The sequence below is a fragment of the Eublepharis macularius genome, chromosome 19 (assembly GCF_028583425.1).
Source record: "Eublepharis macularius isolate TG4126 chromosome 19, MPM_Emac_v1.0, whole genome shotgun sequence".
Classification (NCBI taxonomy): domain Eukaryota; kingdom Metazoa; phylum Chordata; class Lepidosauria; order Squamata; family Eublepharidae; genus Eublepharis; species Eublepharis macularius.
Genome location: NC_072808.1, coordinates 6,242,501 through 6,257,387, shown reverse-complemented (window position 1 = coordinate 6,257,387; position 14,887 = coordinate 6,242,501). Strand labels below are relative to the sequence as shown.

At 48.3% G+C, this 14,887-nt stretch overlaps 1 protein-coding gene across 1 annotated transcript; it reads right to left on the bottom strand.

Moving 5' to 3' along the window:
• Positions 1-437: 437 nt before the first annotated feature.
• Positions 438-7,760, bottom strand: LOC129346581 (homeobox protein Hox-B1-like). The gene is made up of 2 exons (XM_055003921.1): positions 7,157-7,760; positions 438-781 (listed from the first exon to the last, which is right to left on the bottom strand). The coding sequence occupies exons 1-2, from the start codon at positions 7,758-7,760 to the stop codon at positions 438-440; spliced, it is 948 nt and encodes a 315-aa protein (XP_054859896.1).
• Between the last annotated feature and the right edge of the window lie 7,127 nt (positions 7,761-14,887).

The following is a 14,887-nucleotide window of genomic DNA, read 5'->3' as shown; positions in this document are numbered from 1 at the left end:
TTGTTGGGATTCTTTGAGGACTGAAATATGGATAGCAAAGTTAACAATGGGGGGTGGAAGAGCACATCTTCCATTGCTAGATATTTTCAGTGATTGCAATTCGATCTGGGTTTCCCTATGTAGCGGCACATGGGTACAGCTCCAAGGGAAAAAAACTCTTTCATTGATCAAACTACTCCAGTGCTTTGAATCTCCACCATGCCATTTCAATTTTTAAAAATAGACAATGAGGTACATATATGTAGCTGAATGTCAAGGGACAAGTCAATATGGCATTTGCCTTTAAGCTAATTTGCAGAAGAAATGTCTCTGCCCTCTCTGGAATGTCTCCGTAAGATGTCTCTTCCAGGGACCCCTATCTTTGCCCGGTGCGTTTTAAGGCTCTCATGAGAATGCAAAGGGGCTCACAGCATATGCCTCTTTCTGTTTTCAGTTAGTCAAAGCGATGGGGTAGTACCTTCGTTGTTCTTTCTGGGAGATGTTGTGGAGATGAGCTCTGATCTGTCAGAAGAAGAAGAAGCTTGTCCATTACAACTAACTGCTGCTCCCCAGAAGGGTCTTTCCTTCTCTCTTTTCTTTTGCTTCATCCTGCGGTTCTGGAACCAGATCTTCACCTGGGCCTCGTTGAGGTGCAAAGCAGAGGCGATCTCGACCCGCTGGGCCCGGCTCAGATATTTGTTGAAGTGGAATTCCTTCTCCAGCTCCGTCAACTGCTTGGTGGTAAAGTTTGTTCTGGGAGAGGCAGATACTATCGTCTTTGTTGGAGTGCTGTGAGATTTCACTACGGGTGAAGAAAGAGAAGGGAAGTGAGTTTTGGGGCTGCAGCACCCTTCCCTGTACCCTCCTTGTTAAAAAGAGATTCGACAGATTTATGGACAAGAAGTCCACCATCTGCGGCTGCTAGCCAGAATGAGTAAAAGGAACATCCATATACAGAAACGGCAAACCTGTGAAATCTGGGGCAAGAGACATACCAAGGGAACCTTTGACCTGCTTGTTGACCCTTCCAGGGCGACTGGTTAACAGTGTTGTGAAAGAAGATGTTGGTTGGACTGGCCTGAGGTTAGCCAACAAGCTTCTAGGGCAGATTTGAAGTGTATACTCCTTTGAGAGCTGCTGCCCATTGAGTCGTAGTGTGGTATAGTGGTTAGAGTTTCTGACTAGGATTTGGGAGACCCAGGTTCGAATCCCCACTCTGCCATGAAAGCCTGCTGGGTCACCTTGGGCCAGTCACGTACATTTAGCCTAACTTACCTCACAGGGTAAGTTGCGAGGAGAAAATGGAGGAGAGGGAAATGATGTAAGCTGCTTTGGGCTGTCAGTGGGAAGAAAGAGCAGGTATAAATGAATAAATAAATAAGGTATGGAACCTTGTGGGTTTTGCAAACACATTTCTGGCACTAACATGTTATTTTATTATTAGATGTGAGCGATCCAGTGTGGTGGATTGCTTAGAATGTTGTGATCTGGGAGACCAAAATCCAAATCTCTCCTTGCCATGAATTTAACTGGGTGACCTTGGACCAATCATTCTGTCAGATACACCCCAGTTTATCTGCCATGTTTGGTTCTATGCATAATACTTTGGTCCTCTGAGAATGTGTAAAGGGAACTTAATTGCTACTTGGCTGTTAGCTACTTATCTTGCAGGTGTTTTACTTTCGTTTTCCCAGCCGGCTTGAGAACGTGGCCTTGGAGCGCCGGCCGGAGCCAGTCCTCCCTGAGAACTGTGGTGAACTCATCCCTCCCTGTTCCCTTCCCCCCCCCCCAGGCCTGGACCCTTCATGCCAAAACCTTAATGGTCTCCCATTCCCAGGGGTGAGAACGTTCCCCTATAATTAACACTGCTCGCCCACCTTGCGTCACTTCTGCCAATGACCCTGTCTAAGTACCTTGATACTGATACATCTCTAATAAAGCAACTTTAACGTTTACATAAGAGTGTCTGAAGTGAAGTGCTTGGGGGACTTCTCCGGCAAGACCTGACACATTCACTCTCAGCCTCACCCACCCCACAGAGCTATGGCAAAGGTAAAATGAAGGAGGGGAGAATTATGTCTCCTGTGGAGAAAAGGCAGGGTATAAATATCTAAACAAAGAAATATATTTGTAATATCTTAATTATACACATAGACAGTGTTTCTGTTCTTTTGGGTTGTTCACCAACTTTTAATTTACTGTTCTCCAAGGATTCACATTTCTTCTGGATTTCATAAAGACACTAAAGTAGAGACTCCTTGGGGGTGAGGGAGAATAGCTGGGGAAGGAGTGTTAAAATAAGGATATTCAACTAAGTACGTTGATGGAATTCCCTGCAAGGACGCGCAGAACCAGAAATGGCTGCCAAGAGGGGACCAGGGAAGGAGTACGGATTCTGGAGGCTGGGATCACCATGGCGCCTCTTAGCACGCAACCAGTTGTGTGACATGTCAATAGGCTTAGAAATGTGCAACTCTGCTCAGGATCACATTGTTATTTTTGGGTCTTGTTTGTATGAAGGGAGAACCCCAAAGACAGCATTTGTGTGGGGGGTTGCCCCAAAGATGGAGGAGTGAAGGGTCTTCCCACTCCAGGCTACACTTTAGAGATTAAGCAGGGATGCTGACGGACATTAGGAGTCCCATGAATGTGGAGCCTGGTATTTCAGAAGCCTGTACTATTGGAGGTTGAAGTTGGTTCCCAAGTCACTATTTGCAGTTCCTGGATGCTTATTCTCCAGCCCCAAATATTGAGGCCACTTCAACTGCTGGGCCCCCCAAAATAAAATTTGGACCACCCCAATCACCGCCCCTCCCAGACCCTGGAGAGTCTGTCCTGCTAGAGGGCATGCTCTATTCCCACCTGATGTAAACACCAAAGTGGGGCACCCCCCAGGAATTCGAGAGCTTTGCATTACTAAGAAAGGGATGATAAAGAACTGCACACCCAAAGGAAGCTTTGGACCTCCCCAAATCATCTGTCCTCAAACAGAGCAGAGGAAAAGAGCTTGATGGGGTGCTTCTTCCTACAGGCTGTCCTAAGAGGCCACAGTAACATCTCCATCAACCACTCCCCCCATCTCTGTCCCCACCCACATCAAGGAAGCTTCTAAAGGCTTCCAGCTTGGTTGGTCCTTCAAGCTGTCTCTCCAGCTCTGCCTTCTCTTACTAACATGGCTAATGCCTCTGGATTTCCAGGGTATGAGCTTTCCAGCGTCAAAGCTCCCAAAATTCATACTCTGGAAATCTAGTTGGTCTTTAAGATGCTACTTGACCCGAATCCTGCTCTTCTACTCCAACTCAGCCACCCACCTGAAACTATCTCCTGTTGAGGGCTGCTTTGGATTAGAGGTATCAGCTCAACCTTGGCCATGAGTGGAGTGCTTAATTCAGAAAAGGGGGGCAAGGGGTTTGCTAACTGGGGCAGAACTGAGCATGACGTTGGAAGAAAGTCATTACAAAAAAATTACTTTGAAAAGAAACAAACCTCTTCTGCTCCCCCTACCCAATCCTTTTGTGAATGGCAAACCACTCCATCTTTTCTCTCTTTTAAAACCGTCCTATCTCAAACCACAGCGTCCTTTCAGAAAGAAACACGGTCTTTTTCTTTTTGCAAAATTGAACACCTCTCTTCTTCCCCACCACGACTGTATTGTTTGCAAACACACACACATACACCCCATACTCCACCCACCATTCAGGAAATGGCTCCGTTTCTCAGGGTGGAAAAAAACCAAAGGAGGCCAATATCTTTTCATAACTATCTTCACCCCAAACCTCGATGCAGACAGGCAAATATCTCCTTTTTAAGGAGCAGTCGACCTCCCCTTCCCATTTTCAACACCAAACTATGGGGGAAAGCAATGCTCTAATGAAACCTAACAATCGAGATTCAAAGAACGAGGTTCAAAATAAACCTAAAACCTAAAGATCGAGATTCAAAATAAAATAAAATATACCTCTACACACATAAGAGTATTAAACATACACATGTGCACCACCCTATTGTGCTGGGAATGGGGAGGGGGGAGTTGCCTTTACTTGGGAAGAATTGGGGGGAGGTTGCAGAGTTAGTTCGTTGCACCGTCAGGAAAGAAAACTTGTATCATCTCAAAGACAGATGCTTTCAAATCGTGGAACAAGAAATCTTGAACGTTCCACAATGACTCCCCATTTATTTGTTTGTTTAAACTTGGGAAGGATGATGCGGTTTGCAAGGGCGAGATTCGAGGAGAATAAATCTTTCCAGTTGAGATACTTTAATCTTTACAAGAGGGAGTGACCAGAGAGAGAGAAAGCCCTCCCCACCCGCACCCAAGTGGAAAAATGTATTAGCTGCAAAGTTTGTCGGGTCTGAAAATTCCAAGAATGTCTTGGAACCTTTACATAAACTCCGAAGAACTTCAAGCTGGGAAGCGCAGCCTTGCATTTTCCCAGAGAATCATCGTATGTGATCGGTTGCATCATAATTATTCTTACGTCTCAACAAAAGCGTCGGTAAAAAGAAGCAGACGTTTCGATAAATAAACATATTTGTGCAAAGAACAGTATCTTTGTAAAAGTCGTGATGGTTTCCCTCATTCATCCGCGCCGCGGTTTTGGAAGCGGGGAAAAAAGGAACACTTTAAATGTCTCTTTGGAATGGGGGAAATACCTACTCGCCATTGCAAAGCAGTTCTCTGCAGAAGAGAAGAGAAGAGAAGAGAAGAGAAGAGAAGAGAAGAGAAGAGAAGAGAAGAGAAGAGAAGAGAAGAGAAATTTCATCACAGGAAAAGAATGTGTAAATGTTTCACAGTTAAGTATTACGAGTATACACTAGGAACGAGGTCACCCGCCCCAATATTCCCGGGTCTGATCTTCACCCAAACGGCCTCCAACGCATCTGCAGCGCATCTCTAATATTTACTTTCGGCGCAAAAGAGAGAGAGATGCCCGCGCCACGTTTATTGATCCAATTCCTTCCAGTGAATCAAGTTGCGCTCGGCTTGGAAGCTTGAAATCGCCGGGCGAGAACGTGCCTGCCTGCCTCTCCCTGGCCGAGGGGTCGTGTGTATTGTCCGCTTTGGTTAATGATTCCTTAATCTTGCAATCTCCCCCCTCCCTTCAAGTGTTAAACTGGGTCCTAATTCGAGCAAACTGCGCCTAAAAATGTGAAATGAAGCTAGCCGAATTGGATCGAGTTTCGTACCAAGCCCCTCCCCGGAAAAAATCTACTCTCCCCAAAGACAAAACTTTTGCAGAAAGGATGACATGGTCGAATGGTGGGGAAGGGGGGCTAAGGGGTTCAAAATTCCATAGTTTCTTCTGAAAGAGCAGCTAGAACTAGCGAGAGATTTCCCCAAACCATCCCAAAGAAAACTGGAAAACCCAAAATACGTCAGAGATATGCCTTCGACCCAACGTATTGTTGGAAGTTCAGCAAACTTTCGAAAATCTAGAGGGTCCCCACGTCCCAACTCGAGCACGTCCTGATACCTCTCAGCAACAGACTTAGCAAATAAATACAGACTATATATTCGAATACGTAACGATTCACACATGCTGGGGGGCAGCCACCTCAAGGGGTCCTAGAACTCGCATAGCGCCAAGCGACTGTCCTACTTGCCTTCCAGGCAAGGGCGATGTCTTTTCGAGGACCAATTTTGTTAAAAGGGGTGTTCAAAAGGAAACAAGTCAGTCCCGAGAACGTCTGAACGCTGCTTAAGGAGACCACTCTAGTTTCAGGTTGGGTAGCCCTGTTGGTCTGCTGTCGAAGAGCAAGATCCGGGTCCAATGGCACCTTGGACCCAGATCTAGCTGTTTGTGACTCTAGCAAAGGATGCTCAAATAGACGAGCTGCCACCCCAATCATAAACATGTTTACTTTCAAGTAAGTCCCATTGGTTTCTGTGGGACTTGAAACGAGTTAGGATCCCATTTCTGTGCTATCCCACTGGCCTGAATTGGGTATGGTAAAACCATTACAAAGTTTCAGCCGCTTCCCGAGCGAAGGTCAACGATGGTTACCATCGGTGACATTTTTAGTTTTAATATATTTTTTAAAAGAAAAACAAACTACGACGTTTAAAATTGATGCACCCCCACCCCTCCGAAACAGGATTTGAATCCAGCGGCACTTCAGAGACCAAATATTTTAGTGCATAAACTTCCCAGAGTGAAATCTCCCCAAAACAGAAATATGATTTAGAAGCACTTGGAAATCTAGTTGGTCTTTAAAGGTGCTATTGGACGCTGATCTTGTTCTTCGATCCCTACAAGTCATGATTTCAAAGAGCCTTGCCGCCCAGAGAGGCTGAAAAAAGTAAAAGTGAAATCTCTGACTTTGAAAGGGGAAAGAGGACAGAAACGCCGACAACGGGGAGTTCATGCTTTGAAGGAGGCGGGGGGAGGGAAGGCACAACCTTTGCTTTCCATTGAAAAACTGCTCTCTCTGTGTAAATCCTTCTGCTCGGATACATAAGGCTTGTGTAGTTTCAGGTGAGTAGCCGTGTCGGTCTGTAGTAGACGAGCAAGAATCGAGTATGGATGTGAAAGCTGGAGAGTGAAGAAAGGTGCCAGGAAGAAAAAAATGATTCATTTGAGAAGTGGTGCTGGAGGAAAGTTTTGCGGATAGCCAAAAACACCAGTAAGTGGGTACTAGATCAAATCAAGCCTGAATCCTCCCTAGAAACTAAAATGACCAAGCTGAGGCTGTCGTAGTTTGGTCACATCAGGAGAAGACAAGATTCTCTGGAAAAGTCAATAAAGCTAGGAAAAGTGGAAGGCAACAGGAAAAGAGGAAGACCTAAAAGGAGATGGCTGGACTCAGTCAAAGAAGCCACGTCCTCCAGTTTGCAGGATCTGAACACGTCAATGATAAGATGTTTTGGAGGTCTTTCATTCATAGGGTCGCCATAAATCGGAGGCGACGCACACAGCACCTTCAAGACCAGCTAGATGGTCAGGGTATGAGCTTTGCTGTGAGCTTTGCTCATACCCTGGGAATCTAGCTGGGCTCGAAGGCGCTACTGGACCCGAATAATGCTGCTATTAGTATTAGAAGTGTAAAGGGGTGGGGTGGTGGTGGTGAGATTATTAGGATTCCCAACAGGAACTGCTGAGAAAGACGGCGCCCAATGAGCGACCCGGGCATCTGGGCAGTGATGGATGGGCGCCTGCTACCTGCCTACCTGGAGCACCCGCTGGTGCAGCCTGCGCGCGAGCCCGCCAGCGCCTCGTCCAATTAGATCCTGGCGCGGCCCGTCGGAGGCACTCACCTGTTCTGCGGGGCGGATTCCTCCGAACTTTCATCCATTCAAAAGTTGCCGCGGTCCCGTCGACCTCCAGCCTCGGCGGGCCCCCGCGTCTCCCCTCCGGGGCGATGGGAGATGCCCCCGAGCTGCCGGGAGGAGGAGATCGGAGGAGGAGACCCTCTGGGCAGCGTGAGTATGTGAGGTCCATCAGCCGAGCCCCGAAAGGAGGCCCGGGGAGACCCGAGGAGGAGGCGGAGGTGGAGGTGGCGGCAGAGAAGTCTCCCTCGCCATAACTGGGAGGGAAGGCAGGGAGGTAGTTGGGGCTGCAGCCCGAAGCGGGGAATGTCCCTCCTCGTCTCCCCAGCGGGGATGGAGGAGTGGGGCGATGGTGGAGGGGTGGCTCGGCTGGGGGAGGGCGCTGGGCTTGGGGGAGCCCGGCTGCCCCATGGCGGTCCCGCCCCGTCTCAGAGCCCAGGCTTCCCTGCCCCCCCGAGAGGGTCCCTACCAAGCGCCCCCTGCCCCACACCTCGACCAGGGGGCGATAGCTCATCCTGCCTTCATGGCTCTCCTGCCCCTGGCCCTTGCTTTCACCACGTCAAATTGGACATTCCCCCCCCCCTTCTCATGGAGGCAGAATGGGGGGGAAGCGGGGGGGGCTGGGCGAAAGAAAGCTGAAATTCGACCCCCTGGCAAAGGAGGGAAGGGCCACGTGACGGGCGCTTGGCCAATGGCCAAGGTTGGGTGGGTGGGAGGGGGGCCGTCGGATGAGCTAATGGCAGCAATTTGTAACTTTCAGTCGCTCTCTGGGCAAACGCACAAGAGGGGTGGGAGAGAAGGGAGCTTTGCAACGGGGCGGCCAGGAAGGGACACCGGCGCCCCCTCCTCCGCCCAGATCCTCCTGGAAGGTCTCTTGGGAGGCTCAAGGTGAGTCCTGCTTCTGCCGCCCGCCTACATCTTTGGCTCAGAGTCCCCCCTCCCCCCGACGCCATTCTCTGACCCCCCCTCCGTCTCCACTCCCCCCTCCCCGAAACTAAACCTCGCTGCCATTAAGTATCCAGCCATAATATGCCGTTTCGTCTTCATTTAGCTGATGAAGTTTGCAATTACTTTTGCAATGAGAATGGATGCGCAGGCTCGGGTATTCGTCTCTCGCGTTCTCTCCCTCTCGCTCTTCGGGGCTGGCGATGGAGGAAGGAAAAGAAGAGCACAAACTTTGCAACAATTCTGCGTGTTGGGGTGGGGGGACTGCCAAGTACGCAGCCGCCGCCGCAGCTCCTCCTTCCAAGACGATTTTCGATCGAGTGATTCTCTATTAGCAACTTTAAAAAACAACAACAAAACAGCCACAACACTGCAATCTTCTCTGCAGGGCTATTGTCGGGTGTGGGCTCCAGTTCTGAAAAACACCAGGCCAACAAAACACTCCACACCCGACAATAGCCCTGCAGAGAAGATTAGCACATCAAGCACCAATCCATATGCAAAAGAACCTCCTCAGGATACAGTGAAGCCTCCCGCCATTAGCATTCCACACCCTGGGAAACTCTTACAGAATGACTCAGCTCAACCCCACCCCTCCTGAGTAGATACAAATGACCTACATCTTTTCCAAACTGTGACACTGAGAGATCTCTGTCTTTTGGTGCTACACCTCTGAAGATGCCAGCCACAGCTGCTGGCGAAACGTCAGGAACTACAATGCCAAGACCACGGCAATACAGCCCGGAAAACCCCCAACAACCATCGTTCTCCAGCCGTGAAAGCCTTCGACAATACATTGAAAAGAAAATCCTTCTGAGAAAGCTCTGTATAATATGGCAAAGTCTTCATTGAAAAGTCAAAACTGGTGTTCTCTTTTTGCATTCTCTGTTCCAGGCACATTCCCTAAAACATACAATTTCTTTCGCCCAAGAAGTATTACTCTAAATTACTATTAATAAGGGACTTCTACAAGTTAATTGGCGTTAAAGTAATTCATTTCAATTTGTTAATATTAAATGAACAGATAGCACGCTTGCTTAAAGCTAACTCATGTAGGGTTTTATTTATTGGTAGGGTTGGGGAGGGGGAAAGAGCATCTGAAGAAATTTGTGCAGTACTGATCAAGTGTGTGCCTCTTTTCACACATGCACAATTCATCGCTTGATGGCTGAAATACCAAGCAACTGCTTGTGGGTGTCAAACCATGTGTTGCGGCTGTAGATCTAGATCCCCCATTACGGGCATTTTATATCGCTTAAAAGACTGGCCTGTTCCATGGAGGCAGTTCACATATTCAGCTAACAGAAAGCATGATTCAGCCATCAATTTCCCCAACTCACAGCAAACTCTGAAAGTCGAAGGAATTCATATTATGCACTCAAAGTGTTAAAGAGATGCATGGATGCTTCTCTTCCGCATTCAGAAATGTAAGTGCTAGAAATCTCACCACTCGTTAGTGGACATTTCATCCACTGAAAAATTATGGCTGATTCACACATTTGACATTACCAGAGGAGGACATTTGATGAAGGACAGCTGTGGACAGTTTTCAGTACATTATACCTTTTTGAAGCTGATGTGAAATGTCACTATGGTGTTTGAGCTGTGATGATAGATACACACGCACATTGCCAGATGTGGCAGACGTCCAGTGATGGACCTGTCTCCATGTGTGAACACATCCTAAGGGACACTTCTTAAGATATGGCCACCATGTGGAAGCAACTGGAAACTGCTTCCAAGGGCCAATTTATACATGAGTGTTCATCCCATTGACTTGGCACATGAAAAGATGGTTTGCGTGGGTCATCACAGACTGAAATTTAATATCACTTTACACACAATATTTTGTCAAAGGAATCAGTTTATCATATGGAACATCTACCACCAAAGGCGATTTCTTGATTATTCACCGATGAATGTATTAATTAAGAAATTGTCTTTGATGGTAGATGTTCCATATGATAAACCCAACAGATGGACCAGCTTTCCACACCATCTGCATTCGGATATTAATTAAAAATAATTAAGCACTGACTTAGTTGCAACTGACTTGCAGCAGCCCCATGAAATTCCCGCCTCATAGGGTTTTTAAAGCCTAAAGATGCACAGAGGTGGTTTCCATTGCGTCTTCTGTGTGGCCATGCTATAGCTTTCCTTGTGGGGAGGGGCTCCCCTCCAAGTACTGACTAGGGATGTGCGTTTCGGCATTCAGAATGCCGAAAGAATGCCGAAACAAAAGTGTTTCGGCTTCTTTCGGGGAATGCCGAAACGTTTCGGGGAATGCCGAAACGTTTCGGGTAGCCGAAAGAAAAAAGCCGAAACGTTTCGGGATTCTTTCGGCTTTCTTTCGGCTTTTCTATGGGAAAATGCCTCCGTCTTCCAGGACGTCTGGAGGAGGCATTTTCCCACCGAATAAGCCCAAAATTGGTGGGGACCTTCCTCTAACCCTTCTCTAACAACCACCCAAGTTTCAGACAGATTGGACTTTGGGGGGCCATGTTATGGCCCCCCAAAGCAGGTCCCCCCATCCTCCCATAAGAAAGCGAAGGAGCAGCATATTGTTAGCATGCTGCTGCTGATCTTTCTTCATTATTTCCTATGGGGAAAAAATGAAGAGGCAGGCTTCCTTTGCCAGGGGTGGCATTTTGCATGCAAAATGCCCCCCAGCCCTCAGGGGCCCTTCTCCCACCCCTCCTCCCACCCCCCACCAAGGCTCAGCCTGCTCCCACTTGGGGGGGGCATTTCATGGCCTCCCCAAGTAGGTGCTCTAATCTCTACCACTGACAGCTGGGGGAGGCTTGTGTTGCCAGGGGTGGCATTTTGCATGCAAAATGCCCCCCAACCCTCTGGGGCCCTTCTCCCACCCCTCCTCCCACCCCCCACCAAGGCTCAGCCTGCTCCCACTTGGGGGGGCATTTCATGGCCTCCCCAAGTAGGTGCTCTGCTCTCATCTCTACCACTGACAGCTGGGGGAGGCTTGTGTTGCCAGGGGTGGCATTTTGCATGCAAAATGCCCCCCAGCCCTCTGGGGCCCTTCTCCCACCCTTCCTCCCACCCCCCACCAAGGCTCAGACTGCTCCCACTTGGGGGGGCCATTTCATGGCCTCCCCAAGTAGGTCCTCTCAGCCCCTAAAGTCCACCCCTTACAGCCCCACACAAACCCAATTCCCCCCCCAGCTGCCACACACAGACCCAAATCCCCACATTAGCCCCTCACAGACCCAAATCCACCCCCACCTGCCCCACACCCATAACCCCAGGAACAGGCTGGCAAAGGCCAGCCCTCTCCCTTTGTTCCCTATGCTGGGAACTTCTAAACTCTCTTTCCCTGGGCAATTCTGCACAGCCCAGGGGTGCCACAATGGTGGGCACACTTCTGAGTGCCAGCTGGTCCCTGTGAAAGAGCACCTGAACCACAGACACCCTCCCTCAAATTCCCCCACCACCTACAGAGATGGCTGGCCAGCCAGCCCCATTGTTCCCTATGATGGGAACCAACTGCACAACAAAGAATAAAACAAGAACAACACAAAATAAAGTTTTAAAAAAATTATATTCTCCCTTCCAAAGTACAAGTAGGCAAAGCATTATGACACATTACACCAGCAGTCCCCCACACAGAAAAATTAAAACAAAACTCACTTAACATCAGAGAATCACAAAGCATGATTCCTGTCAAAAACACTTTATTTCTTGAACAGCTTTAGGTTACACAGCAGGGGGGAACACCAAAGGGCATGGCAGCACTATCTTACACAAAAATAACACAACTCGCTTCACATTAAAGAATCACCCCAAAAATTGCTGTCAAAAGCACTTTATTTCTGTAACTGCTTTAGGAAGGCACCACAGAGCAGGAAAGTAGTGTACTACACAAAAATAACACAACTCACTTCACATCAGAGAATCACACAAACACAATTGCTGTCAAAAACGGTGAAGTGGGTTGTATTATTTTTTGCAGTACATTGCTATCATGCCCTGTTGTGCCCTCCTACTGTGTAACCTAAAGCTGTTCAAGAAATAAAGTGTTTTTGCCAGGAATTGTGTTTTTGTGATTCTCTGATGTTAACACAACTCACTTCACATCAGAGAATCACAAAGCACAATTCCTGTTAAAAACACTTTATTTCTTGAACAGCTTTAGGTTACACAGCAGGGGGGAACACCAAAGGGCATGGCAGCACTATCTTACACAAAAATAACACAACTCACTTAACATCAGAGAATCACAAAAACACAATTCCTGGCAAAAACACTTTATTTCTTGAACAGCTTTAGGTTACACAGTAGGAGGGCACAACAGGGCATGATAGCAATGTACTGCAAAAAATAATACAACCCACTTCACCGTTTTTGACAGCAATTGTGTTTGTGTGATTCTCTGATGTGAAGTGAGTTGTGTTATTTTTGTGTAAGATAGTGCTGCCATGCCCTTTGGTGTTCCCCCCTGCTGTGTAACCTAAAGCTGTTCAAGAAATAAAGTGTTTTTGACAGGAATCATGCTTTGAGATTCTCTGATGTTAAGTGAGTTTTGTTTTAATTTTTCTGTGTGGGGGACTGCTGGTGTAATGTGTCATAATGCTTTGCCTACTTGTACTTTGGAAGGGAGAATATAATTTTTTTAAAACTTTATTTTGTGTTGTTCTTGTTTTATTCTTTGTTGTGCAGTTGGTTCCCATCATAGGGAACAATGGGGCTGGCTGGCCAGCCATCTCTGTAGGTGGTGGGGGAATTTGAGGGAGGGTGTCTGTGGTTCAGGTGCTCTTTCACAGGGACCAGCTGGCACTCAGAAGTGTGCCCACCATTGTGGCACCCCTGGGCTGTGCAGAATTGCCCAGGGAAAGAGAGTTTAGAAGTTCCCAGCATAGGGAACAAAGGGAGAGGGCTGGCCTTTGCCAGCCTGTTCCTGGGGTTATGGGTGTAGGGCAGGTGGGGGTGGATTTGGGTCTGTGAGGGGCTAATGTGGGGATTTGGGTCTGTGTGTGGCAGCTGGGGGGGGAATTGGGTTTGTGTGGGGCTGTAAGGGGTGGACTTTAGGGGCTGAGAGGACCTACTTGGGGAGGCCATGAAATGGCCCCCCCAAGTGGGAGCAGTCTGAGCCTTGGTGGGGGGTGGGAGGAAGGGTGGGAGAAGGGCCCCAGAGGGCTGGGGGGCATTTTGCATGCAAAATGCCACCCCTGGCAACACAAGCCTCCCCCAGCTGTCAGTGGTAGAGATGAGAGCAGAGCATCTACTTGGGGAGGCCATGAAATGCCCCCCCAAGTGGGAGCAGGCTGAGCCTTGGTGGGGGGTGGGAGGAGGGGTGGGAGAAGGGCCCCAGAGGGTTGGGGGGCATTTTGCATGCAAAATGCCACCCCTGGCAACACAAGCCTCCCCCAGCTGTCAGTGGTAGAGATTAGAGCACCTACTTGGGGAGGCCATGAAATGGCCCCCCCAAGTGGGAGCAGGCTGAGCCTTGGTGGGGGGTGGGAGGAGGGGTGGGAGAAGGGCCCCTGAGGGCTGGGGGGCATTTTGCATGCAAAATGCCACCCCTGGCAAAGGAAGCCTGCCTCTTCATTTTTTCCCCATAGGAAATAATGAAGAAAGATCAGCAGCAGCATGCTAACAATATGCTGCTCCTTCGCTTTCTTATGGGAGGATGGGGGACCTGCTGTGGGGGGCCATAACATGGCCCCCCAAAGTCCAATCTGTCTGAAACTTGGGTGGTTGTTAGAGAAGGGTTAGAGGAAGGTCCCCACCAATTTTGGGCTTATTAGGTGGGAAAATGCCTCCTCCAGGCGTCCTGAAATACGGAGGCATTTTCCCCAAAAAAAACCCTGAAAGAATGCCGAAAGAATGCCGAAAGAATCCCGAATCCCGAAAGAGATTCTTGTTTCGGCTTTCGGCTTTAACGGTAGAGAATCTTGTTTCGGGTAATCCCGAAACAAGAAAGCCGAAAGTTTTTTCCTTGCACACCCCTAGTACTGACCATGTTTGACCCTGCTTAGCTTTCAAACTCTAATGAGCTTGGGCTAGTCTGGGCCATTGAGGCCACGTGTCAGTTCTTGCCAGGTAAATCCCCAAGCACTTCACGGCATCACTCAGGGGTATGAGTTAAAGTTACTTTATTGAAGAGAAATAGTCAGACAGGATCATTGGCTGAAGTGACACAAGGTAGCAAAGCAAGGTTAATTACAGGGCACAGTCCCCGCCCCTCAATGGGAAAGAAAGTCTGTTAGGATTTTGGCACGCTGAGTCAAAGAGCCAAGAGAGAGGGGAGGAGGGAAAGGATGAGCTCTGCTCAATCTCTTAGGAGGTTGGTGAGGTCTCAGTTGGAACTTCAAGGCCACGTTCTCAGGCCGGCCAGGAAATGGTAACCAAAACACCTGCAAGATAAGCAGCTAGCAACCAGTCAGCAAAACAGGTTCTCTCTGCATGTTCTCAGAGGTACCCTACACACTGCAGCATGGAATTCATGACACATGGCAGATATGCTGGAGGCGTATCTGACACCACTATGTGAATGACAATCTGAGCCCAATGCCATTCTTTAATCTTTTTAATATTCCAAATTAATTTTCTGGAAACAATGATGGTTATCTTTGGAAATCCCCAGAAATGCCTATTACACTAAAGCCTTGTAACTTGCTTTTCATAGTTGCACAAGGCAAGGACAGAGGGAAGGGCAGGAAAGGGTGATTCAATGGTTAT